This window comes from Callorhinus ursinus, unplaced genomic scaffold (genome assembly GCF_003265705.2).
Source record: "Callorhinus ursinus isolate GAN/ISIS: 27379988/994484 unplaced genomic scaffold, GSC_fseal_2.0 scaffold81, whole genome shotgun sequence".
NCBI lineage: Eukaryota > Metazoa > Chordata > Mammalia > Carnivora > Otariidae > Callorhinus > Callorhinus ursinus.
In genome coordinates this window covers 1,602,445-1,630,295 of record NW_027397143.1, presented here as the reverse complement: position 1 = coordinate 1,630,295, position 27,851 = coordinate 1,602,445, and the positions used below count along the sequence as shown (strand labels likewise).

Here is a 27,851-nt window from a genome sequence, read left to right as displayed (position 1 = left end):
CAGCCCCTGGTGATATATCACCGTGGAGAGTGGTTGGTTTTTGTTTTTGTTTTTGTTTTAAGACAAACTCCTTCGGTGTTGCTGAAAGATGGACTTGGCATATTTTCCATAACGACTAAGGAAAAAGTAAGTTGTTAGGTACTTTGTTCTATGAGTTGAAGCACTTAGAATAGTTAAACACAAGTACTTTGGAGCAAGCAAGGTCTAAGACTGAATCTTGGTTCTGGTACTTGTTAACTGTGACCTAGAGCAAGTAACCAAAGATTGATCACTTTACAGGGTTGTTTAGATTATTAAATGAGGCGACCATGGATATACAGTGGTTAGCACATAATGGATATTTAATTGATACCTAAACACAAATGAAAAATCTAATTGAATACAGATTGGTAATTATCAGTAATAGGCAACTTAAAACAGAGGTTATAACTCTGTACAGGATTGTTTATGCCTTTGTAAATGTTTCTCTATAGAGACGATAAGCTTTTGTTAAAATTCATTTACTTGACAATTGAGACTTTTTCTCTGAAACTCTGCTCTCATATCTGTGCTAGACTATATAAGAATATTCCTCTGCTTGCTCTTCAAAACTAAGATTTTCTTTTTTTTTTTAAGATTTTATTTATTTATTTATTTATTTGTTTATTTATTTATTTATTTTTGAGAGAGTGTGCACGCACACGAGTTGGGGGGCAGAAGGGCAGAGGGAGACGCAGACTCCTCACTGAGCAGGGAGCCCGATGTGGGACTCCATCCCAGGACCCTGGGATCATGACCTGAGCTAAAGGCAGAAGCTTAACCTACTGAGCCACCCAGCGACCCCACACTTAAGATTAAATACTCAAAATGACATTTAAACAAGATAGCAGCAACTACAAAGCAGACTCTGCTATTCGGGAACACTTTTCTGTGATGTCTATAGATGCCTCTGGGTGCCTTTCCATTTGGCTGCCTTTTTTTTTTTTTTTTAAGATTTTATTTGAGAGAGAGCGCACAATCAGGTGGAGCGTGGAACCCTATGAGGGGCTGGATCCCACTACCCTGAGATCATGACCTGAGCAGAAATCAAGAGTCAGATGCCCAACTGACTAAGCCACCTAGGTACTCCCTCCCTGGGCTGCCTTGTAACGTTGTATTGCTGTTTGATCAGAATTGTGCACGATCTTGACCATATTCTCTTATATCCTCTTGAGACAAACGTTTCTCAGCAAAAAGGAAAAAAAAAGCAAGTTTTCTTTGGGGCCAGCTTCAGTTTATGCCTCTACATATGCAGCAAGCTGAGCCCCACTTTACCTTGCAAAATGTCCCAGTCCACTCAGTTTGACACCCATCTGATAGATGTCCCTGATCCAGTATGGGTAATCAGTTGTAGAACCAGTAAATTTCATGTTTTGGGCAAAACTGGTTGGCATATCTTGGTGGCTCCAGGCATAACAGTATGCTGTGGCTACTTGTTTCAGGACCTCATCTCTAACTGGTGTGTAATCAAGAGCAGGGTAATGGCTGGGAACAGATCTAGTCTGGGACAGCATCTTAGAGATGGACCTGGAAGGATGGGCAAGATTTAAAGTTGTAGATACAGAAATGTTGGCTATTCCAGACAACAATAATATTGTCCATTTCTTTCTTTTTGTTTGTTTGTTTGTTAAAGATTTTATTTATTTATTTGACAGAAAGAGACACAGCAAGAGAGGGAACACAAGCAGGGGGAGTGGGAGAGGGAGAAGCAGGCTTCCCCCTGAGCAGGGAGCCCGATGCGGGGCTCAATCCCAGAACCCTGGGACCAGGGCCCGAGCCAAATGCAGATGCTTAACGACTGAGCCACCCAGGCGCCCCAATATTGTCCATTTCATTCTATAGCATAAAGAATTTTCATTTCCAATTTTCCAATTATCTTTTCAACTCCATTTCTTCACTTCTTGAAGGGTGGCATGATCTCCGTGAGGATTTATGTATTTTCAACTTCACTTTTTGAAGACCTGTGGTACAATCTCTATGGCAATTCAATTTATCCTAAGTAGGGGGCACAAGTTTCTAAGGATATCAGATTACTAAATTACAGGGTCTTCCTTTCACCTAACAATATACAAGAGTTCAGGTCTTCCACATGCTATTGAGTTTATGCCCATAACCGTCCAACCCTGTCCTCCCAAATTTGATTTCTGGCTTTCCCTTTTATTCAGTGAGTCCTTGTCAGAACACAGAATCCTCTTGACCTTTTCAGTACTAAGGATACCTGACCCCTTCCCTGCATTTGGCACTGCCAGCTTTTCCTTCATTTAAACCCTTCTCCCACCAGCTTTCTCTGACACCATACTCTTGGTTCTCCTCGCCTTCTGATCATTCCTTCTCAGGCTCTTTCCCTCCGTCCCTTAAAATCGTTTCCTAGGGCTCAGACTGGTTCTCTTTGCTCTACACACTCACAATGGAGAACTGTCTAGGGACTCTTAGAACTGCAAAATACTTTGAGATAAGCAAGCCCCTAATAGATGCTCACTTGCTCTCAGATGTCACTCCGCCTCGGTTAAACGAAACCCACCCAGCAGGGACACAAAAATGGGAGCTTTGTTAGGGAAATCTTCTAGCTACCATCTGCCCAGAAAGTGGGCACCCTAACAGGAAGAACCCTGTGAGGAGTCTCAGCGGAAACTTGCTCAATTTTTTTTGTTGTGTTCTTCCGACGAGGAGCACAGGCCTCAAAAAGAGAAGCCACCCTGAGCTTGTTTCCTGAGACATCCTCTTTATTTATGCCACTCCATTTTAGACTGCAAGCTCCCAGGCGGTCTGGACGGCTCCTATTCTGTTCACTGAACTGCCCCCAGCACCCGCCCCGGGCCTGGCACAGGGCAGGTTTGGGGGCTTAGCTGCGGCTTGTTGGCACTCTCTAGCGCTGACGTCCCGGAGGGGACCGAGGGACGACAGCCCAAGGGCCACAGTGTGGTCCACTTGAGCGGGAGAGCAGGAAACGGGGCCACGGCTGGCTCTGCCGAGGGGTGCCGCACCCAGCTCCATCTGAAGTAGCAGACACGTGCCACAAGGTCAGAACAGAGCCCAGGCATTTCCTGCGGATTTCATCCAGACTCCGCCCCAACGAAAACAACCTTAACGGTCCCGTCCACCACCCCCACCCCAGACCTCCGGGCCGGGCCTGCTGGGCCGCGCAGCCGCAGTGTGGAGGGCCCTGTCCGGCCCTGGACGTCACAGAAGCCCCGCCCCTTACGCGGAGCGACGGGAGCGCGCGAGCCTCTGTCACGCAGGCGCGTTCGCGCGGCGTAGGTGGCGCTAGAGGCCGCTTTGGGGGTTGTAAGGAGACAGCGCTGCCGCCATTTTGTGGGGTGTTTGTCGCAGCGGCTGGAGAGGGAAGACGGCGGTTTGGCGACGTTTTTCGGCCAGAGGGCCTTTTGCTTTTGCGGAGGTGAGGTTTTGGGTGGATTGGGCTGGGCCGTTCCCAGTCTTTTAAGTCTTGAAGCCAGGTGTCGGGGAAATGACCCAGTTCGGGGCCTTGGCGATCGGGGTTTCTTCGGAGCACAGTCCCGCTGGTGGCCTTTGAAACCTAGAGTTGCTCAGGTGCCATGGTAGATTTAAAGCCCCGCGGCGGCGGGGCCGCGGTCCTGCCGCTGACTCGTCTCTCATGGCCCTGGCCGCTCGCGTCGGGGCTCCAGGAGCCCTGGCTCGTGCTGCCGGCGAGAGCGAGGACCTGTCGGGAAGACCCTTTGAGAGCTGCCCTTGGGGGCTTGTGTAGTCGGAGATCAAGTTCTCCTCTGAGTGCCTGGTCTCTGCCCCTTGGTAGCGTTCCGAGGGTTTTCCAGAGTCAAAACCTCTGGATCTGGCTGCGAGTGCGCCAAAGGCCCTGGCCAGGTGCCTGGGGCGGAGTGGAGGGGGTGGGGACCGACTGGGCGTCGGAGGAACTGCAAGCCTGCCAGTCCAGGTGGTGGAACTGAGCTCGTGCTCGAGGGAGGTGGAACTATGGAGGGGTTCGAGCCTTGTGCAGCACGGTTTTCGCCCCCTAAAGTGGAGCATACCATTGCTGCACTGATCTGCGTATCCGATACTTGGGCATCAGGTTATCCTTGATTACTTAAGTGGCCTTGCACGCCGACCCGGCCCCCCACCTGGTCTTAGTTTTATAGCTGTCCTGGTATGGTTGTGCTCCGTACACACACTCCTCCAGGCTCCTCGTTACCCATTAAGTGCAGTCCTTCTGGAGCCATCTGATCATAACTTGAGCCTGTTTCGATTTTTTTTTTTAGTCATGTACAGGGCATAAAATTGGGTATGAAAGGGCAGTAAAAGAATCAGATTTCTAAGGTGGATCCGTTGTGTCCGATGTTTTCAATGAAAGCTATGCGGTGATTCTCACATGTAAGATTGTTTATTAACTGAAGGTAGTGTAACAATTCTAAGTGGTTTTTTCTTTTGTGTGGATGTGAAGGACCTTTAACATGTAGGTCTGGGATTCTCTTTGCCTCCTCAGACAGTATTTCTGAACATTAGTAGGGGGAAAAGTTCACGACAGCTGAATTAAATTTAAAGTAGTGAACTTTAAACTAGAGAAATTTAAAAAATCTTTGGCCCTCCCAGGGTGCTCATTCTTATTTTAATGTTTTGAGTATTGAGAACTTTTGGTGATTTGAGAATTCTGCCTTGTTAGAGGTGAGCTGGTTTTGGCAGACTTGATAGAAGGGGCAGAAAAACAAAAAAACACCCCACAAAGCTAAAGCAGATAGTTTTGCAAAAACTGCATTCATAATGGATAGTCATGATAATAATCCTCAGTAATCAGGTGTTGTAATTTTGCTGGCTGTGATTTAAGAATGCTTAACCAAGCAATTTTAAAGAGTTACTAATGTGGTTAAAAAACAGTTGGGGTGATTAAAGGAAGGTTTGGAAGAATTCCACTAGAAATACAAATTTTTTTAGATGGCTTTTCTGTTGGCCTTGCCTCAAGTTCATTTGTAGTGTCATTCATTTCAATTTCCCATTTTGAGGTGACTCTATCAAACTGGAATGCTCACTTAAATCATTCCCAGGGGGCGCCTGGGTGGCTCAGTTGGTTAAGCGACTGCCTTCGGCTCAGGTCATGATCCTGGAGTCCCTGAATCGAGTCCCGCATCGGGCTCCCTGCTCAGCGGGGAGTCTGCTTCTCCCTCTGACCCTCCCCCCTCTCATGTGCGCGCTCGCTCGCTCGCGCGCTCTCTCTCTCTCTCTCTCTCTCTCTCTCATTCTGTCTCAAATAAATAAATAAAAATAAATTAAAAAAAAACATTCCCAGGGAGAATCCTAACACATTTTGGAATTTTTGATTTACCTGACCAATGCCTTCTCTTCTCCTTTTTTTAAGCAAAAGGCATGATATAAATATTTTCTTAGGGAATACCTCCCAGGAGAATTGCAGCTGCCTCATTTCAAGTCTTTTAATGCATTTGAAATCATTTTTTTAAATTTTTACTTGAATTTGATTGTTACAAAGTCATTTGGGCAAGCTAAAGGCAGTAAACTAAGCTGAATTTACTCCATTTTACCTTTTTTTCCAGCTCTTGAGTTGCAAAACTCACCCTTTGAGCAGTTTGGATATCACTGTTAAAAACTTCACTGCTTTGTAAAAGAATTAAGATGGGGAGCAGCAGATAGTGATTACATTGTTAGAACACCTATCCTGAGCCTGGAAGGAACCTGTGCATTAGAGGTAGATGGAAGCAGGAAATCAGGGAATGGTCACTACCCTCATCTGATTTCACTGACCATGTGCATCCTTGTAGGTTGGTTTCCTTAGTCACCCCAGATCTACAACCGTTTTCATTTTAAGACTAATTGGAAGATGATCTGAAAATAAACTTGTTGAATAGAGAAAATGAGTTTATTAAAAAAATTTTTTTGTTTTGCTTTTCCGTTTCTCTGTTTGAATAGTGTGTTCTACTCATGTCCTACCTTTTCCCCCAAAGCTTGGAGTCGTTCTGAAATTAGAAAAAGGAACTCTCTTTAGTTTTTTGTTTGTTTGTTTTAAGAAACTTCTTTACCTTTAAGACATCATCCCCTGTATTTAGTATCCCTAAGTGTTTCTCTGATTTCAGTTGTCTGTATTACAGGATTTTGCCAAAGCTGTATGACACTTAGGATATTTCTCTTTAAAATCGTTCATAAGGCGGGTGCCTGGATGGCTCAGTCGTTGAGCGTCTGCCTTCGGCTCAGGTCATGATCCCAGGGTCCTGGGATCGAGCCCCGCATCGGGCTCCCTGCTCCGTGGGAAGCCCCACTCCCCCTGCTTGTGTTCCCTCTCTCTCGCTGTGTCTCTCTGTCCAATAAATAAATAAAATTTTAAAAAATCTTAAAAAAAAAAAGTTCATAAGGCCCCTGGGGGGGCCCAGTTGGTTAAGCGACTGCCTTCAGCTCAGGTCATGATCGCGCGAGTCCTGCATTGGGCTCCCCCTCTGCTCTGTGGGGAGCCTGCTTCTCCCTCTCCCTCTTCCTGCTGCTCCCCCTGCCTGTGCTCTCTCTCTCTGTCACATAAATAACAAAAATCTTAAAAAAAAAATAGTTCATAAAAGTTAACGTTTTGTTTTAAAGAAATCATATTAATAACTTAATCAGGTGATCATTTACTAGAAAAAGAAGGTAAGGGACACCTAGCTGGCTCAGTTGGTGGAGCGTGTGACTCCTGATCTTGCGGTTGTGAGTTTAAGCCCTGCGTTGGGTATGGAGATTACTTAAAAATAAAATCTTTAAAAAAAAATAAAAATTAATTAAAACTGCTCAGATTATTAATTTCTAGCTGGATATTGTCTACTGGATCTAACTGTTAGTCTGAATCCTAACTTTTTGACTATGTTTACAATGGCAGTTAGCAGCAAGGGTTAGTTGAAGATAAACACCAAACTTGAGCGTTTATTTAGAAGAATTGAAAGACAATGTATTATTAAGGTCTCACAGTGTCCTGCCTCATTTGGTACTAGATCTGTATGCCATTTACAGTCATCTGACATACCGTGGAATGGTGCCCCATGCCTTGGGAAATACCACCTACAAAGATTTTAGAACCTGTATGAGCCCATGTGCTGAGTGTTTATATTTAAATACTGTGTAATATTTTATTTACTAAACATAGCCATCTATAGTCTCCACAGCTCACTTTTCCTTTCCATTAACAGATGCGGCATTCCAAAAGAACTCACTGCCCTGATTGGGATAGCAGAGCAAGCTGGGGCCATGAAAGCTACAGTGGAAATCACAAACGGAAGAGGAGATCCCACAGTAGTACGCAAGAGAACAGACACTGTAAACCACATCACCAGTTTAAAGAATCTGATTGGTAAATTTCTTTTGCATTAGTAACATTTTAACACTAGTAGTTTTAATGATTTCTCATTAGCTTATGTAGCTTTACTCTGTCAGATTGTTTTATAATTCAGTCAACAGATATTCAGAAAATGTTTATTGGGTTCCTGTTATAGACTAAATACTGTACAGGTGCTGAAGCTACAGCTGTGAATAAAACAGTTCATATATTTTTATTGATGTCTGTCTGGGACTGGTGGGAGACTGGAGTCCCAGGTGCCAACAGTATAGTCAGGGCAGTGAGACACAAGCAGTTTCGTCATAGTGATGGTAGGATGTCCAGGGAGTGCCTTTAACTTGTATGTAGGAGGAGATACGTATTTTGGGGTGCTCGTTTAGGTTTCCACGAATGAGAGATGATGAGGGGGTAGGGAGAGTTAATCCAGATGAGAAGACCAGCATGTGCTACCTGGGAATGGTAAAGTGCATGGGGGGATTAGTCACCTACACTGTATTCTATAGGTTATATTTGTAGATAAGGCCAGTGGAGGTGTGTAGGATTTTTAGAAGCTTCGTTATTATAAGAACCAGTAATTTAGGAAAGGGCCTCAATAAAAATTTTTCAGTAGCATTAATTATACTCTTACTGTGTAAAATTTGGAGGTAATACATTTATATAGAATTAAAGGAATTTTAAAGTACTTAAAGGATTAAAGAAAGGCTAGGTGAGTAGCATTTCTTTCAGTCTGTCTTCCATTAACTTCCCTTTCTCATTTGTTTTGTTGGTTCTGTGTTTTCTCCTTGTTTTGTACAGATGTCCCATTGAGACTGTTTGCCAGATTACTTTCTAAGTTAGCCAGCTGGGGTTACTTTAAAAAACAGTATGTAATTTTTTTCCTTCTCCATGCTAAAACAGACTTGTTCTGCGGAACAGTGAGCTTGTTGATAGTCACTGCAGACTAGTCTTTCTTCGTCACATACTGTCACATGGGGAAGAGGGAGGGTTTGCCCCAGGATGACAGTGACCTGAGCTAATTAATGCACTGTAGAAAAACATCTGTACCCTTGTACTAACAAATACAAAATGCCCTGTGAGGCTTAACATCATAGTACTAATAATTGATAAGTTTGTTATTCATTGTATATGTAGGAAGGAAGATTTGAGTGATGAATAGTTTTCTTGTTCACAATTAACTACATGAATACGATACTATGTCAGTCCAGTTCACCAGCAGGCCAGCAGCTGCTGCTTTGACAGTGGCACCAGAGGTGTCATTTGGTAATTGCTCTCCATAATCTGGAATATTCTAATAGTCTTTTTTGAAGATTAAAAAACTTTACAATAGGGGTACCTGGGTGGCTCAGTCGGTTAAGCATCTGCCTTTGGCTCTAGTCATGGTCCCAGGGTCCTGGGATCGAGCCCCACATCAGGCTCCCTGCTCAGTGGGGAACCTGCTTCTCCCTCTGCCCACAGCTCCCCCTGCTTGTGTGTGCTCTCTCTCAAATAAATAAATAAATAAAACAAAACTTTACAATAGTATTTTTTATAAAATTACTGAAAAGAGAACTGCAGTAAACTGTAAAGAAGGTAACCTTAGTAGGTTGCTAGTCCCCCGTTATTTCTAACTATTCTTAAAAAATCATTCTTTATAAGTCTTTGCCTCTATTTCCTGAAAATAGGTTCTAAGAAGGGACATTTTTAAGGTAAAGAGTGTGAACTCTTGCAAACCTCTTGCTATGTATTCGTGTTTTTTTTCTAGAAAGTTTGTACCAGATTCTACAACATGTTCTTTCATGCTCCTACCAGTCTTGACATTTTGAAATGACAAGAATAGTCGTTTTAATTTGAATTTTTAAGGTTTTAGTGAGTTTGTCCAATACATATTTTTTCTCTTTCAGGGTGTTTTCCTGATTTAGAAGAGCTTTTACTGTATATCAATTTTTTTTTAACCTTTTTTCATACATATTGCAAAGTGTCTGATTTGTCTTTTGGCAGTAGCCTGTGAATTGGTCTCCCTTGCTACAGGCTTAATTAGTTCTGTACAGTGTATCAGGAAGACTGATGTGGTTGTAAACAACCCCTTTATGTATTGTGGTAAAAGTTCTTAAGTGTCTTATGTAACCTAGAGTATCAAGTCTTAAACCAATGATTGTCAAATTTGAGTGTGAACAGAATACCCTCAGAGGTTTGTTTAAAATGCATATTACCAGATGTAGATGCAGTCAGTCTGACCTCAGGCCCAGGGATCTTCATTTTTAATAATTCCATATTTTGATATTACTGATAAACAGACCACCCTTTGAGAAACGCTATCTTAAACTCTTTAGCCTGGCATGCAAGATTCGCATGATCTGTTCCCTGCTTATTTATTTGCCTCTGTTCGTTCCCCTATGTGGAAAATTGGTCTTGCTGTAATTGTCTACGTACCATTTCCTGGGTAGTATGTAGACAGCCCATCTCCCAGAACACTGTTGTGATCTGTTAATGTGAGATGGTAATAATGCCATTCTTTTCCCCTGGCATTTCTTCTGCTTTCTCCTGTATCCAAATCTTGACTTCCCTTTCAGATGCAACTCTGCTTTTTTATGGAGTCTTCTTTGACCATTTTAAACAGTTTGAGCCCCCCACCCAATGATCCTAGCACTCATGCAATCTTTCAACATTTCCTACATTGAATTTTGTTTTTATGTTCGTAATCTCAAATTGTTCATTTGTTGGCAAGGATTTTGCCTTATATATATATATTTTTTTATCTTCCACAGGACCTGTGTGGAAATAAAAACGAATGCCCATAGCCTCATTATTCTTGGCTATTTTGAAGGACCATAGTGAAATATTCACTGGACATTCAGTGAATATTTTTAGAACTTAAATCAGTCTGTTCATCTTGTCCACTCTGTCCATACATAGCCTTTATAATTCTGTAGACTTTGTTTATATAATTTCTAAGGCTTGGTGGTTACAGATTGAAGAAGTCCCTCATCTTTCTAGTTTATCCTCATGGCTTTACTTCACCTCATGTTTGTTAGTCTGTAGATTGTTTATGGATTATCTGCAGCTCTAATGTTATGCACTATTCCAGCTAAAGATTGTTAGTATTAGTTTTTTCTGATAGGTTTTGGACTTTAATGGAAAGGATGCCTTACAGAATTACAAAGGATGCCCTTGAGTGAGGTAATTTCTAGCCTGATGTAGATTTGTCGCTGACATTCGAAGCCAAGTGATCAGATCCCTCACCCAGACCCACATTCTTACCCTAATATCCTGAGTTGTTTCTCCAGTGGTTAGAATTTAAGATTGAAACTGGGGAAAGGGAGTAAAGGGGGTTCTGCAATTCCCTAGCCTGGATTTGATGCCAGCCCTGCCCTGTTGAGTAGGAGTTTAGAGATGCTTTCCCTGTATCTCTGCCTACACCAGCCCCCTGGGAAAAAGAACAACAGCATATTCTGGGCAAAGAATGAGGTTGGTGAGGGCAACTAGTCAACATCTGTCACTCCATTGCTTGTCAGGATTCTTATAGCCAATTTGTCTGACTGGGCAGGTGTCCCCTCTCTCCCTCAGTGCTCCATGTGCATCCCTCTTGAAGCTTCGCACTCTGTCGAAGAGGACACCATTCCAGGTAGAGAGGGGGATGGGAAACTGGGCCAATTGAATCTATGTCCTTTTCTTTCCATCAGATCTAGGCTACTTAACTGGGATCTGTTGACTTCCTGGGGTCCGGAACCTCTGTGCAATTCCTTGCAGAGTTTTATTTATGCATTTGTGCATTTCTTAGGGGAGAGGGTCCATAGCTTTCATCAGATTTTTGAAGGGATCTGTAGATTCAGAAGTTAAGCACTGTGACACTAGGTGGTAAGGTTTCCCATGTAGAATTTTTGAGTATTTTGCAAGCAGGAATGACAGGAAATCAGAACACAAAGGGAAATAGGGTGGTGCGGGTGGGTGTTTTGTAATCCTAGGCAAGCAATTACAAGATCCTTTTCTCATTTGTGGGGAATATATCTTAATGTCTTTGGCACATGAGGCAGCCTTCAAAAGCGGTGTTGTCTATTTCTCAAAAAGGAAAACCAGGAAGCTCGGCATACAAAGAGGAGAGGAGATGGGATGGGTGATAACGTGTAGTAAAATTGGCCCGTATGAAAGGAGTTAGAATATGCTCTACAACCATGGCAAATCCTTTTCCTTCTTAGGGATCTTAATTTAGTGATGTGTAAAATGAAAGGGCTTGTAAACAATTAAGATTCCTTCTAGCTCCAGTACACCTTTTATGAAAGAATTCTGTGTGTGCTGGAGAGAACTAAAATTCACTTACATTAAAAGAGAAAGGAATCCTGTTTGATCTGCCTCTGATTGTGTGTGGCTCTGTGAGGAAAGCAAGCAAGCTTAGTTACAGATGCATGTATCCTAAGACTGATAAATTTCAGAAGAGCAGTTTTGTGAATTTTTGGTTTTAACTTTCTTTAAAAGGTAAAGGGACACTTAAGTAAACCCTGAGCATAACATAATTGACTCAAGCTTTGTTCCTTGATATGTGGTGTTTGATAGTCTATCTGATGGAGAATGTGAACTCGCTTGTTGGTTAAAGCAAGATTATGTCTTAAGTTTGTGAGATAAGTATGAACTCTAATCCATCAATTTGACCATTTTTCTTTTATTGAGTTAGCTGTTTAAACCAGGAGTTATTGAGAGAATGTTCTGTTTGAGCCACACTGCTGCAGAACGAAGAGAATGATTTGAAATCCTTTACTGTGTTCGCAGTCATTATTTAGAAGCGAGGTCCTTGAATGAGCGAGATTATCGGGACCGGAGATACGTTGATGAATACAGAAATGACTACTGTGAAGGCTATGTTCCTAGACATTATCACAGAGACGTTGAAAGCGGTTATCGAGTCCACTGCAGTAAATCTTCGGTCCGAAGCAGGAGAAGCAGTCCTAAAAGGAAGCGTAATAGACACTGTTCAAGTCATCAGTCACGTATGGTATGATTGATTTTGTTTTTATTTTGGGTGGATGCTTATTTGTGTGTAAAAGCTCTTAAGGAGCCAGTAAGTTTGAAAAAGTTTATATATACATATGATATTATTTGGATATATTATGATTGTGTTTATATTACTTGAGTCCTTAAACATCCACATTCTCATAGCTAATCTGTATTTATTAGGTAGCCTTCATTTGCCCACGTTTACTCATTTTCTGCAGTCCAGATCATGAGTTCTTGATTTTAATATTAAAAATATTTTTAAGTTTTGTAATACAATTTTATGAAAAGATGAAGCACCCATCTTTTCTTTCATCTTAAACTTTTTTTTTTTTTTTTAACACACTTTAAAAGAAGCCCTTTTCCTGATAGTTGGAAACAAATCTAGAACGTTGCACTGGTGGATACTTAATTGTTGATAGTCTCTAGGGAAGTCCCAGAGCACAGTGCATCATTGTCCGTAGCTAGTTCCATCAAAATTCTGAAATGGGTGCTGAATGGAAAATGCATTAGCCAAAAGTATGCCTTTTATTACACTCAGACATCTTCACCTGTTTAATCAGTAAACTTTGAATAAATTGTTTTCTTCCCCAAGTTTTCTTCAGTAGAACTAGCTTTGATTAGATTGAACACTGAAATTAACTAGCTTTTATTTCCCCTTTTACTTTAATAATGTATACTTTAAAATATTGCTAAATAAGCAATTTCAACTAATCTTGACATTTTAAAACCTTTTCCTGACAGACTAGACATTTCAATTCACAGCATATGCTATTTTATAGCAAGAGATTAGTAGATCATGACATTGCATTCTTTAAATTTCAGACTTCAATTAAATCAGTATTTTAAAGAGACAATTGTGTTGTTTTTTTCTATTGCCACTTTAAGTATCTTATCTGAAAATCTGTTCCTTGCCATGTTTTTCTTCTGTAACATAAACTGTGCCCTGTGAATTTCTGGGGACTGAATTTGAAATTGCTCCTGCCAACTGTTCGTGGCCTGGTGCTTATCTGAATGCCTGAATATCTCCCCGCTGAATGAATTGCGTATTCTGCCCTGAATTCACTCTGATATATTGATTGGCTGGACGATCTTGGTGCTGCCCACTTGCCGTTCCAGAAGAGCCACCGAAGGAAAAGATCCAGGAGTATAGAGGATGATGAGGAGGGTCACCTGATCTGTCAAAGTGGAGACGTTCTAAGAGCAAGATGTATAGAATATTTTTCAACACTTTTTTAACTTTGCAGACAGAATAATCTTTTTAAGAATAGTTTGTCAGCGGGGGGCTAAAGAACTCTTCATTGCTTTTTTGTTTTGTTTTTTTGTGGGTTTGTTTGTTGTTCTTTTGTATTTCTTCTTTTCTGTAGAATTTAAATATTTCTACTCTAAAGTTCCAAAATAATCAATGGAATTTGAGATTAGAGCAAGAAAGATAGCTCTATCTAATTGTTTTTGTAGCAGCTGAAAATAAAATAATTTGAGTGCTGGAACCTTAGTTATGCTTTGGTAGAGATCATTTGAAAATATTCCACACTTAAGTATTCATTGTTTGAATAACTAGGTAATTGGTACTCAGGTACTTAACTCCTCTTTCTCCTCCCTTACTTTAGATGAAATCGTGGACACTTTGGGTGAAGGGGCCTTTGGCAAAGTTGTAGAGTGCATTGATCATGGCATGTAAGTTGTTTTTCTTTTTTGAACATTCTGATATTTCTTGGGGGAAGGATCCATCATTTAGATGAAATGGTATTTTAAGTAGTAGCCACATGTTTTCCTGGGTGGTGTAAATATCCAAAATTTCTTGAACTGTGTCTGGTTATTTACCAAGAATGTGGATTTTGATCAAGAATGCTGACAAATTGAGGGGCGTCTGGCTGGCTCAGTCGGTGGAGCGTGCGACTCTTGATCTTCGGGTTGTGAATTTGAGCCCCAGGGCAGGTGTAGAGATTACTTAAAAATAAAATCTTTAAAAAAAGAAAACCTGACAAATTCCATCAGTTGGTGTTTGTTGAAATTAAAGTGGGTCTTCAAGTGAAGGGGTTTCCTAGAACGTAGACCTTGACCCTTAGGGGAGATTTAGAGTGCTTTGCTTTAGTTTTGAATAGCAGAGACAATAAAGTTTATCTAATCTCGGTCAGAAACATGTATTCTCGATCTGAAGATTGCACAGTGGAAGAAATGGCCTAGCAAAAAGCAGTCTGCCCTGGAGTGTTGTTAAGGGAGTGTGGAAGGGAACATCTTCCATTTAAAAGGTTTTGGAACCTTCTAGGGGCTCCTGGGTGGCTCAGTTGGTTAAGCATCTTCTTTTGGCTCAGGTTCGTGATCTCATGGTCCTGGGATCAAGCCCCCATCAGGGATGCTCAGTGGGGAGTCTGCTTGTCCCTCTGCCCCTCCCCCGCTCATGCTCATGACCTCTCCCCCCATAAATAAAAAAAAAACTTAAAAAAATATGTAAGATTTTGGAACCTTCCAGCTTTATTTTGGAATGATCCATAATTACAACTGGAAGTCTGCTATTAAGTACTAGATAGTACTAGAAGAATTTCATTTTATCACAGTTGTGCTCTTTGTCATGCAGATCTTATACATTATTTCTTCAGACTTCATGAAATCAAAATTTCTATGGCAAAAAAGAAAAACCTTTATTCCCAAATTTGCATATTAGAGTTAGCTTCTTAACTATAAAGAAATTCTGTTATTTAAAGGCTGCAGAATAAAGTCCAGATTCTTTAATGAGTTATACGAAATCCTTTGTGATTTGGTGCTCTGTGTCTCATTTTAACATTTTGCTCCAGGATCTCTGTTCTGTAAATTGCAAACTTTTTTGTAAATGAACCTCTTTAAAACAGTATAGTTCAACTGCACATCTCTAAATTGGGTATCTAAAATTTTTCATCATAAAATAGTTGGGAAGGATGTGATTTTCACCTTATTTAAACAATATATTTTTAAACTTCTCTCTTTAAATATATTTGAGGGAATCTAAATACTATAGCAACTTGATAAACCTAATATTATCCATGAATCAACTCCTCTTGAATGCTTAAACATGTTTTATTCTTGGTTATTTTCATTCCATTTTCCATAAAGTATAAGTATCTTATTATCACCCTGTCTTTTTTGCAACAAAAATGTGAATGTAAAGTGAAATTTTGAAATACACTGAAATACTTTCAGACTTCTAGAAAAGTTTGTAGAATAGCTGAAAAATCCTATATATCCTTTTCTCAGATTCTCCACGTGTTAACATTTTACATTTTCTTTATCATTCTCTATATACACACGTGTTATATTTTCAAATTCTGCCAGCTCAGATATTACTCCGACTTCACCAGTTGTCCTATTAATATTCTTTAAAATTTCTTGAGGGGCGCCTGGGTGGCTCAGTTGGTTAAGCGACTGCCTTCGGCTCAGGTCATGATCCCGGAGTCCCGGGATCGAGTCCCACATCGGGCTCCCTGCTCGGCAGGGAGTCTGCTCCTCCCTCTGACCCTCTTCCCTCTCGTGCTCTCTATCTCTCATTCTCTCTCTCTCAAATAAATAAAATCTTTAAAAAATAAAATAAAATAAAATAAAATTTCTTGAGATTCGAAAGTTAGTATTTGAGATATTCCAGTTAATGGTATTCAGTTGATCAAGTACAAATCTGTTGCATATTATACTTATTGGACCCATGTATAAAAGTTAATTGGAAATGTGTCTTTTATTGGGTTGGTTTGGACTTTTAAAAAAGGAGTATACATATTCATAAACATACCTCAGGTGCTTTAGAGGTTTCCTTTTTTTTTTTTTTAGATGACACGTAACGTGTAAGTTGAAAGTGTACAACTCTTCACTGTACTATGATTACTATAGTAGTGTTAGCTAACAGTTTTATTAATTTTTCATTTGTAGAGCTAATAAGTACTGAGAAAACTTGGTCATACAGTAGATGAGACTAGAAGGAGTTTTGTCACAGTAGTTTCATGACGACTCTTCAAAGTCTTGAGATACATGCCAAGTGTCATAGGGAGATTATCATCAAAATAAGTTTTTAATGATTTATGAGCTCACAGTTTCACTGGGGCTTTGTTGAAAACAGTGAATTGGAAACCACCAGACTTGGAAAAAAGGTTTGCTATCCAGCCACTAGAAAGCTTCGTTTGCCTCAACGATTTTTTTTAAGGCTAATTTATTTTGTGAGGAAAGGGGTAGAGGGAGAGAGAGAATCTCAAGCAGACTCTCGGCACTGAGCACTGAGGGGGACGTGGGGCTCGATCTCACGACCCTGAGATCATGACCTGAGCAGAAATCATGAGTTGACTGCTGAACGGACTGTGCCATCCAGGCGCCCCCTAGGGCACGTATCTTACTATACTAATCAGGGGTGTATGAAGTTTTCTTGTGTAAAGTGGAAGGACCACAGAAAAAAAAAAAAAAAAAAAAAGGCTCGAATGCTGGTTCATCTTTAGGAAGATCGGATTTAGAAAAGAAGACAAAAAATTTGAAGGTTTAGAAATCCATTTCCTTCTAGATCATTTGTGGCTTGATACTTTTTAGGAAGTATTACAGATACCCAGATACCCTAGTGTAAAGCTTGGGCCCTACTCTAGCTGTTTCTACCTACTTGCATCAGTGAATGTGCTAAACATTTTCTTGGCTTCATGACCTACTGGTGGTGTCTCCTTTGTTTGAACATGTTCACTTTTCCTCCCAAATCTTACAGACTGGTAGCTGTTTTTCAGGGCTCAGTCATGTGTCACCTCTTCTCTGAATAAGTTTGAGCTTCCCTAACCCCTTAATTGTTAAGCTCTCCCATCTCTTTGCTGTGTAGTGGCTCCTACGAAGCTTGTAACCTTGTAAGTTGTTCATGTGTCTGTTTTTCCCGTTAGACCGTGAGGAACGTAGGGACAGACCTTGTCTTCTTCACTAACACCTGTGTGCCTTCTGGCACAGGGTGGTCTGGTCCCAGTGAATGAGCATATGCTTTCAGCAGTAGCATATTCTGTTTGAGGTTTTTATCTTTATCTTCTTTTTTTTTTTTTAACTTTTGTTTAAAATCTAGGTAAATTGTAAAGTTCTGGAAACATTAATATTTGTGAGTATTAAAGGAATTAATCGCTCTATAGAAAGTGTGTTTTGTCAGAATGTTTTGAAAAGATGTTATATGGAATCTGATAAAAGATGTCCTGAAAAGTCTTTTTAGACTTAATTTAGAAAAATAACAGTAATTAATACTCAGTAAGATTATGCTTTAGAGGACACATGTCTTTAGCCTGCTCCTGTACATAAACCTTTTTCATCTTAATTTTGTTTTTAAGGGATGGCATACATGTAGCAGTGAAAATTGTAAAAAATGTAGGTCGATACCGTGAAGCAGCTCGTTCAGAAATCCAAGTATTGGAGCATTTAAATAGTACTGATCCCAATAGTGTCTTGTAAGTATAAACTTAAACTGTGATCCATCGTGTTGCCTAAAATAAGCAGAATTCTGTGAACTGACTTGTTTTTATTTTGATCTGTTTTAGCCGATGTGTCCAGATGCTAGAATGGTTTGATCATCATGGTCATGTTTGTATTGTGTTTGAACTACTGGGACTGAGTACCTATGATTTCATTAAAGAAAATAGTTTTCTACCATTTCAAATTGACCACATCAGGCAGATGGCGTATCAGATCTGCCAGTCTATAAATTGTAAGTATACTTGATAAATTTTAAACACCAGAAAATTAAAAGTGTTCATTATACAAGCAACATGTCAAAACATTATTACTAAAAATACACATTAGGTAAAGATGAAACTCCTGTACCCACTACTAACCCTCACTGTCCCCCAATACAGATGAAATAATGTAAGTGAAACTAATAATGCCTTTTTGTTCTCTTGTAGTTTTGCATCATAATAAATTAACCCATACAGATCTGAAGCCTGAAAATATTTTATTTGTGAAGTCTGACTATGTAGTCAAATATAATTCTAAAATGGTAAGTTACAGACTTAATTTTAATTTTGGTGGTTGTTTTTAGAATTAATTTAGCTTGGTGATCTTGGATGAGGAATTTTCACTTCTGAGGCTGGTTATATCCTGATATTTAACCTAAAAAGGATAATCCTTCTTTACCTTTCTCATGGAGTTATGTTGAAAATCAGAAAGATAATTCATGTGCAGCAAGCCTTTTGAAGTGCTATAAAGTATTTCATGTCTTTACTGATCTATGTGTTGACTCAACTGTATTTTTCTAGAAACGTGATGAACGCACACTGAAAAACACAGATATCAAAGTTGTTGACTTCGGAAGTGCGACGTACGACGATGAACATCATAGTACTTTGGTATCTACGCGGCATTACAGAGCTCCAGAGGTCATTCTGGGTCAGTAGACACCACCCTTCCTGATACTATAATTAAAAAGATTTTTTTTCTCCACATCTTTTTTTTTTTTTTTTTAGTTTTTTTTATTGTTATGTTAATCACCATATATTACATCATTAGTTTTTGATGCAGTGTTCCATGATTCATTGTTTGTTCATAACACCCAGTGCACCATGCAAAACGTGCCCTCCTCAATACCCATCACCAGGCTAACCCATCCCCCCACCCTCTCCACATCTTTTATTAGGGGGTGGGGGGGATGGGTATGATTTTCTTAGCAGTGTACAGAAAATACTATCTGTCTTAAGAAAAACTGTCTGGACATGGCTAAAAATAACTTTTCCTGAATGGGAAAAATGTGATACCATCTGTAAAGACATTTCAGATGTTTTTGGTTTTGGATTTTTTTTTTTTTTTTTTTAGTTTTTATTTTATTTATGTATGCATGCATGCTTGCTCCAAGCCCAGCATGGAACCCATGCAGGACTTGAACTCACATACCTGAGATCAAGACCTGAATTGAAATCGAGAGACAGACGCTTAACTGACTGAGCCACCCAGGTGCCCCCAAGTGGTTATTTTTTAAACAAGTTAACTTAGTGAATGTGCCATAAAAGGGCACTTTTATGAACCTGCCATAAAAGGGCAGGTTCTATTGACAAAAGTCCTGTCACAGCAGTGTGAAGTGACAGGGCTACCTATTTTCATGTCACAAAAGCATGGTGCCGTAGAAATGCTAAAGGTCTGATTGGCAGACATCTAGATAAAGAGCAAATGGAGGTCAAGAAGAAAGAGGGGCCAGTCTAAAAGGACAGCCTCTTCGAGAAGAGAGAAAGATTAAAGAAGAAAATGACTTAAGGTACAGAGTTTTGAAATAAGAGGGAATTCGGTAAGGGAGTGCATGTCTTATGCCTCAGAAATGCACGAGAGACCAGATCTTGTTAATCAGGTGGGGAGGTGTCAGAGAGGAGGTTGGGGGTTCGGAGACAGTGGGAGGAAGTTCAGATCCAGGTGCTCTTTGTAGATGGTTACATGGAATAAGCTTATTAGCCAAAAGTATGGTCCAACTGAGTTGAGTAGAACATTTTTATAGAGTCAGTTTCTACTTTTCACCTTTTTTTGCACAACAGGAGTTGGTAGTTCAGAATAAGAGTAGAAAAAAACACGTGATTTTTACCTAGAGTGGGGGGATTGGTAAAGGCATAAGGAAATTGAGAATATTAGGCAGTGCTAGCCAGTAGAACTTTCCATGTTTCCATGGCAACATTCTGTATCTGCAGTGTCCAGTATGGTAGCCGTTCACCACATGTGGGCTGTGTACTTGCAGTGTCGGTAGTGTGACTGAGACACTGAATTTTAAATTTTATGTTAGATGTAAATAGCCTCATGTGGCTGGTGGCTACCATACTGGAAAGTACAGGTTTCCAGCTTGTCTTTGAAATGGATGATAGTAGGATTCCTGCTTAGTGTGGTCTGAAAGGAGCTGTTGTGTTGCAGTAGTTTAGAAAGTGTATTCATGGTTAAGGACTAAAGGCTTCAGTGAGGGCAGAAGAAAGGGGTATGGAAAGAGTCTGTGGACAGAGAAGTATTTTCGGGTCTTAAAAAGACATAACTTCCTGTGTTGTCAATTTTAAGATGCAGATTTCCTGGGGCACCTGGGTGGCTCAGTTGTTAGGCGTCTGCCTTCGGCTCGGGTCATGATCCCAGGGTCCTGGGATCGAGCCCCGCATCAGGCTCCCTGCTCGGTGGAGACCCTGCTTCTCCCTCTCCCACTCCCCCTGCTCGTGTTCCCTCTCTCGCTGTGTCTCTCTCTGTCAAAAAAAAAAAAACAACTCTTAAAAAAACATGCAGATTTCCCCCCACATTTTAACATGAGGAACACAACACAAAATAACTAGCATTTTTTTCTTTGTTATTGGTATATAAAATAGTCATGCGTCTTACTGTTAATGGCCTCCCTAGATTGGATAAAATACAATAATTCTTAGTAATGACAGTAACACAGTTCCAAGTGTGGCCAGACTAGACTAGCTAGTTGATGTAAATCCAGCCTTGGGATTATTGCCCTTGAGGAAAAGAAATTAGGAGATTGGGAGATTAGTAGGGTCCTTTGTGTTTTGTGAAGTATTAATCCTGAGGATTAAGGCAGAATTAGGTTGAAGAGGAAGATGAAGTCAGGGGTGCCATTGAGGAGGGCAGTTGGTCTGCTGTCTTCCGTGTTGGTAGTAAACCGATGAAGCTGAGCCACGTAGGTAGAAGTGAGTGGTGGGGAATCCCAGAGAGTCCAAGGTGGTGCCCGAGAGAATGGGATGGTTTAGAACGGGATGTGGCAGAAGGTTATGGTCACCTGGGAAAAAAGCTGTTTGGGGAGATGGGAGTGGCTAGAGAAGAAAACATTAATTTTGGGTCCAAGATCTGTCATTTGCAGATTGTTTTTACGTGTCACTGTAGGTAGACCCCGTGCTCAGTTATCCGTTTGTTCAAATGATAGGCACTGTGAGGATTAACCAAAATGACTAAATCAAAAAAATAAGTAAATAAAATGACTAAATCACAGTCAAGTTTTTCAGTGTGTTTTTCATTACTGAAAGTAATTGAAATGTCTTTTAAAGTAGGTTTTATTTATATGTTATTGTTTTATTAACTATTTGATCTTTAAAAGATGAAAACATCTATATGGTTTAATCTTTTTTTTCCCTTCCAATTAAGTACAGGCTTAAGAAGACTAGGTATTTTATTCTTTCCTGAACAGTACTGCCATTGAGAATTGTGAAGGAGAAAGTACATGTGATACCATGTACAGACAGCCTGAAAAGTACATATATAAGTAGAATAAGTAGATCCCTGTGAACTTTAAATGGCTCTGTAATTTCACTTATAATGAAACTGCTTACAATACTGTTATAATCCTTATGTAATTTATGTAAAACTATAGTATTTTTTTATTTTTTTAAAGATTTTATTTATTTGACAGACACAGCGAGAGAGGGAGCACAGCAGGGGGAGTGGGAAAGGGAGAGGCAGGCTCCCCGCTGAGCAGGGAGCCCTATGTGGAGTTCGATCCCAGGACCCCGGGATCATGACCTGAGCCAAAGGCAGACGCTTAACGACTGAGCCACCCAGGCATCCAAACTATATATAGTATTTTATTTTTTTAATGCAAGAAGTAAACTCAGGCTTCACGCTGATAATAATTGATAAGTGGTTAGTAATTACATTTTGAGGATGATTGTCAATGTGTATTTGCTATAAAAATACAAATTTTCCTGGAATAACCATGAACTGGGTCTAACCATGCTCCTCATTGCATACAGTTCAGAGACTACGGAGTATTTGTACAAATTGGTAGTTACATGTGGAAAATATTTGCTCGTCCCTCTCTTATTTTACATAAAATGCCCCCACCCCCAGATTAAAGCACTGACTTGTTGTAAGGACATGGAGAATTAGGAGGACATACTGAGTAACATTTTATATAAAACTAAAAATGTAAACCCTGAGTTTACTCTCCTGTTCTCCCAAGTGGGCTAGGTGAAAAGAGCGCCCATATAGGGAAGGTGTAGTGTATTGGCAATTAAAAATTGTTGCATGTACAAGTATGTGTTTTCAGGGTGCCTGGGTGGCTCAGTCGTTAAGCGTCTGCCTTCAGCTCAGGTCGTGATCCCAGGGTCCTGGGATCGAGCCCTGCGTCGGGCTCCCTGCTCAGCGGGAAGCCTGCTTCTCCCTCTCCCTCTCCCCGCTTGTCCTTTCTTTCTTACTCTCTCTCTCTCTCTCTCAAGTTAATTAAAAACGAACCAAAAAAACAAGTTGTGTGTTTTTGTTTTTACAGCTTTAGGTTGGTCCCAGCCTTGTGATGTTTGGAGCATAGGTTGCATTCTTATTGAATATTACCTTGGTTTCACAGTCTTTCAGGTATGTATTTAGTAAATACCATTTTATAATTAATTTTCGGTGTTAAAGACGTGAAAATTTTGGCCTCCATCTTGACAAGTTGCTGTAGTGTTGTTCTTAAGGTTAAAACTTACATATGGAAAATGGTCATCCTTCTCTAAAACTGGAATTGGGTGAACTACTTTTGGTGAATAGTCATAGTCCATTTTGCATGTGATTGCAGTTTTTAACACACAGTTCATATTGTCTTGTGTTCCCATTTTTTTGTTCAGCTCCTGCATAAGTTTATATTCATGTTAACTGTGGCCAGTTTTAATTCCGTTCTGGTTATGTTGACTATCAGCACGGCCATGAACAAGTCACTTACTCCTTTTTATAAAATAATTCAGGAACAATAAGTGGTATTTTACACTTGTGTATTAAGCATCAATGACCCCCTAGGCACATTTCAAGGCTCTTACGTGTATAAAGATGAAAAGACAACATCTCTGTCCTCAAGGAAGTCGTGCAAAAGAGATGTGGGGGAGCTTGCAGTACAATGTGTATTTGCTGTCATGGAATAATGTAGAAAGCATAGTGGGAACCCAGGAAAGATGGACAGTTATATTCCTCTGAGAAAGGACCACTGTGGAGGTGTAGGGAGTTTAAGCCAGTGCTAGAAGGAAGATGAGGGGTTTGTCAGAAAACTAGAGAGTGTGGCAGCCAACTCAGGAAGAAGAAATTGTACCCATTAATGTGTAGAGGCATAAAAGAACATACTCTAGTCAGGGAACCGTAAACAGTGCTGTCAGAGTATCTTGCATAAATGGGGAAATGGTGCAGGGACTGAATAATGGACTTCTTTGGATAGAAAAGGTACTTGTTTCCTAGAAGTTAGTGTTTTCCAGAATGTAGACTAATCCAGTGTGGAAATGATTTTGTAAGTTTGTCATTCTGGCCTTTATTTAGAGATTACTCTTCCAGGTTTTCTGTTTTTGGTACTAAAATGTCCCTTTTATGGAATGATGATAATAGTTGGTAGTTGGTTTTTTAAAATTAAAGTCCTTACTTGGCAAAACAAAGTAGGAAACCTTATTTAAGTCTTTACTTTCTTCCCTTATAATTCTACTTACATCTGAAATCTAACCATCTTCTAAAAGGTTTAGGTTGTGTGAACATTGGAGAACTTGAAGTAGGGCTGTGATGTGCTCAAAGTGTCGTGATCTCTTTTGAGGGGGGTGGGGGTGCAGGTTTGGCACATTCTGGCTGCTCCTGTTGAGGGTGACTTGCGATCGGGGGCGATGCAGGGTGCGGGGGTGGGGAGTGTGAGCAGTTCAGAGTCACTTGGGTGCTGGCTGTTGTAGAATGTGTTCTCTGCTTGTGGGGTCTGTCACCATCTGTGTCCTGTTGGCTAATCCACAGAGATCTGTTAAAAGTACCCTGAGTTTATAGACAAGTTTGCTATCTAGAACCATGGTGACCAGTCAGTTCCTGGAGGTGGTGTATCTGGTTTGTGGCAGTAAGCTGAGGGTCAAAAAGTTGAGCAGAGTGCATGCCTTCTTCCTTCTGACACCTATAATAAGTTGCTTCACATGATTTGTGATTGTAAATCACTCTGAGGTCTTAAGTGCAGATTATTAAGACTGGTTTGAGACATGTTTTCTGTTTTAAGTTCCACCCTCCAAAATACTCTCCAACTAAGGAATATTTTTTAAATGTGGAGCTAGCTTTTAGCTGCACCTACTGCGAGAAGGAAGACCATTCTCAGCAATCAGACTGTTGACATTCCAGAAAATGTCCACATCACTCCAAAGGGATGCACTATTGTAAAGAGCCCCAGAGGAACCCTGCAAAGGGACTTCAGTCACATCAGTGTAGAACTCAGTCTCCTTGGAAAGAAGAAGGCTCCAGGTTGACAAATGGTGGGGAAATAGTGTGAACCATAGCCAGTTCTTTTCTGTCTGTAGTCCTGTACAGAACGTCAGCAAGGGTGTTAGACTGGGCTTCCATTACAAGATGAGGTCTCTGTGTGCTCATTTCCCCATCAATGTTGTTACTTAGGAGAATGGTTTTCTTGTTGAAATGTGACATTTCTTGGGTGAAAAATAGGCCTGCAGGGCTTGGATGAGGCCAGGTGTTGGTGGTTCAGTATCTCTCAAGCCCAGAAAGATGAGTTAATTCTTAAAGGAAATGACACTGAACTTGTATCAAATTGAGCTGCTTTGATTCGGCAAGCCACAACAGTTAAAAACAAGGATATCAGAAAATACGGGGGTGGTATCTGTGATTCTGAAAAAGGAACAGTTCAGCAGGCTGATGAGTAAGATCTAAGCTGTCGAGCTACAGAAACAGCAAGATGCCGGATGATCTTTCAGACTCACTTGTGATATTTTAAAAACATAAAGATAAAAGTGGAGCTAGTATTACCTACTCCTGTCATGGATTAGGGACTTCGCATGTTGGAAGTGGGGTGCTAGGAACAGTAGTTGATAGATTTTAAAAAGCATTGCACACACCCTCTCCTTGTCACACTGAGCATTGGCAAATGATGTTCTGTCTGATGACTGCCTAAAAAAGAATATGTGACAGAGACTATTTGTGGCCAGGTAGGCCTAAAATGTTTACTGTTTGGACCTTCACAAAAGTTAGCCGCCAGCCTCTGATCAGGGAGCTCACCATCTCAGCTGTAAGTGTGCGGGTCTCTCCCCTACTTGGGCCAGAGCTCTGCTCCTGTGGTACTTAAGAATACGAGTTTTTACTTAGATCCACAACTCACCTTTGCTCATTTATGAGCTAGTATCTCAGCTTCTTGGACACGCACGTTCCCACATACGGAGCTCAGGATTGTTGTGAGAATTACTGGCCCTGTATTTTTATTGCCTAGGAATAGTAGATGTCAGCATGTTGCTGTTCCCTGGTGAATGGAGGCCAGTTTGGGGTCAGCAGCTGATTAAGTGAGGAGACCGTTTTTCTGGTACTTTTCGCTGGTCATTCTTTAACAAACGGTGCAAGAAATGAAAATGAAGGAAAATGTTCATTTTCGCATTAAAGTCCCTGTCTTACGCGCTACAGAACCTTACTGTTGGATGTCAGAAAGACTTCAGTCTTACTGGTTTGCACGGAGAATACAACTCATTCAGTACTGTTCCATCTTTGAAGTAGAGTGTAGTGTCAGCCGTGCAGCTGTCTCATCTAGCCCTTTGTTGTCAGCGCTGTTTTCTTGTATTTTCCTTTATTGTGCTTGGAGCACGAGGGGGGAAAGTGCTAAATTCGTTTTTCTTACGTATTTTAGACTCATGATAGTAAAGAGCACCTGGCAATGATGGAACGAATATTAGGACCCATACCGACACACATGATTCAGAAAACAAGGTACGTGCAAGGCCCTATATTCAAACTATAGAAAACCCAACTTCGTTACTGCTTGTCCCAAGGACTTCGATTTAGATTTTTTTTTTCCATGATGTCAAATTTTTAAAAAGTGATGCAGTATTTATCTCGTGATCTAGCAAACAAAGGTGGTGTTTTTACGCTCAGGTTAACTTTTGCGTAAGTGTTTTCCTAACTTGATAAAAACATAATACAGAGAGTAGTAGAAAGAGCTTGATTTCGGAGTCCCGTCGGCCTGTTTGTGTTTCGTACTACTGCTGGCTAGGTGTCTGCCTTTGGACAACATGCTAGAGGGGCTTGGATTTCGGAGTCCTGTCGGCCTGTTTGTGCTCCGTACTACTGCTGGCTAGGTGTCTGCCCTTGGACAACATGCTAGAGTGGTTTGCAAACAAAGCTTCACCACCCCATCCCAGATCTAGTGAAATCTGAACTCACAGGACTGGATCCAGAGGCCGACACTGTTCCATGTATGGTATTTACGAGCCACTCAGGTGGGCCACTAAAACTTCAGAGGGTGCAAGAGTGAGGGAGATGTACCATAAAGTATCTGATATGTAACTGCTGAGATTTGAAAACATTTATGCATGTGTATGTGTGTCTGCAGAGCTGCCCATGCTTCCATTCGGTCCAGTGGGGGTAGGGTAAACGTGTGGCTCTTCTGTTGTTTTTACCGACCCAGACTTCTTTTTCTTGTAGAAAGCACAAGTATTTCCACCATAACCAGCTAGACTGGGATGAACACAGTTCCGCCGGCCGATATGTTAGGAGACGCTGCAAACCATTAAAGGTAAAAGAAAAGATTCGAGGTGGTTAAAAAAAAATGTTTTTAAAAATTATTTTTAAATTCTTTTTTAAACAAAGACATTTTTCCCCCAGGAATTTATGCTTTGTCATGATGAAGAACATGAGAAACTGTTTGACCTGGTACGAAGAATGTTAGAATATGACCCAGTGAAAAGAATCACCTTGGATGAAGCCTTGCAGCATCCTTTCTTTGACTTATTAAACAATAAATGAAATGGAAATCAGTGGTCTTACTATATATTTCTCTAGAAGAGATTACTTAAGACTGTGTCAGTCAACTCTAAACATTCTAATATTTTTGTAAACATTAAATTATTTTGTACAGTTAAATGTAAATATTGTATGTTTTGTATCAATAGCATAATTACCTTGTTAAGCAAGTATGGTCTTGATAATGAACTATAAAAGTTAAAATTAATTTTCCTTTTTGAGATTAATTACCATTTTTAAAGATCTTTGGAATATTCTTTGTGTCCAGTGATAAATGTGATTGATCTTGTCTTTTGTACATGGAGGTCAGCTCTTTGAAGTGATTTTTTTTTTTTTGAGTAAAAGAAAACTTGACTACCTTATTCTTAATGAATATTCTTTATATACCTCAAATGCAAAACTTTTCATAACTTTAAAGTTTTTTTCTGTAATTGTTGAACAGGTAATAAGTATTAACTCCCAATAGTAGGCAGGTATTGGAAACCAAAACCCATAGGAAAATGTTTACTGTTGGAATTCCATTAAATTTTAAGAATTGTGTTCTGTCTCCGTGGCGCTAAGTAGCATTTGTGGAAGGCGTCCAGTTTGTCCATCGTGACAGGTTGTTTAATAAAACCACATGCACACTTCATTTAAGATTGAAGTCTAACTGGCAAGTCACAAACAGAAATAGGAATTCTGATGCCTTAGGATTTAATTTTTAATCTCACACCGAGGAGTTTTGAAATCCTGGAACATCAGTTTCCACATCACAGGAAGTAAGTAAATACTTCAGTCGCAGCCTTTGAGAATTAAGGTTATGAAGCAGTTTAGATTTGTGTTACTCTGTAGTGAAGCAAAGGGATGACTTGCTGGGAAAACACATGGGAAGAAACCTCTGCAGAAACTTCCAGACCATAATTGGTTAACACAGTAAACTTCTTGTCTGCCTGTAGGTGTTTTTTCTTACTGTTAGCTGTCTTAGTAGAAA

General features: G+C 40.3%; 1 protein-coding gene and 1 pseudogene across 4 annotated transcripts; both read left to right on the top strand.

Annotated features, from left to right (window-relative positions):
- CLK4 (CDC like kinase 4) lies at window positions 1-27,421 on the top strand. Of its 4 annotated transcripts, none has more exons than XM_025862646.2 (13): window positions 1-126; window positions 7,146-7,306; window positions 12,032-12,254; window positions 13,373-13,463; window positions 13,864-13,930; window positions 17,554-17,670; window positions 17,761-17,927; window positions 18,124-18,218; window positions 18,478-18,607; window positions 22,437-22,519; window positions 25,770-25,849; window positions 26,564-26,654; window positions 26,744-27,421. In XM_025862646.2, the coding sequence occupies exons 2-13, from the start codon at window positions 7,146-7,148 to the stop codon at window positions 26,882-26,884; spliced, it is 1,446 nt and encodes a 481-aa protein (XP_025718431.1). In that variant the 5' UTR covers window positions 1-126; the 3' UTR covers window positions 26,885-27,421. The 4 variants fall into 4 exon arrangements, with proteins under 4 accessions (XP_025718431.1, XP_025718430.1, XP_073743709.1 ...); XM_025862645.2 differs by lacking the exon at window positions 1-126 and adding an exon at window positions 3,259-3,415; XM_073887608.1 differs by lacking the exon at window positions 1-126 and adding an exon at window positions 10,835-10,892 and having other exon boundaries at window positions 7,170-7,306.
- Window positions 23,951-25,763, top strand: LOC141371614 (large ribosomal subunit protein uL6-like; annotated as a pseudogene).
- Window positions 27,422-27,851: the final 430 nt, after the last annotated feature.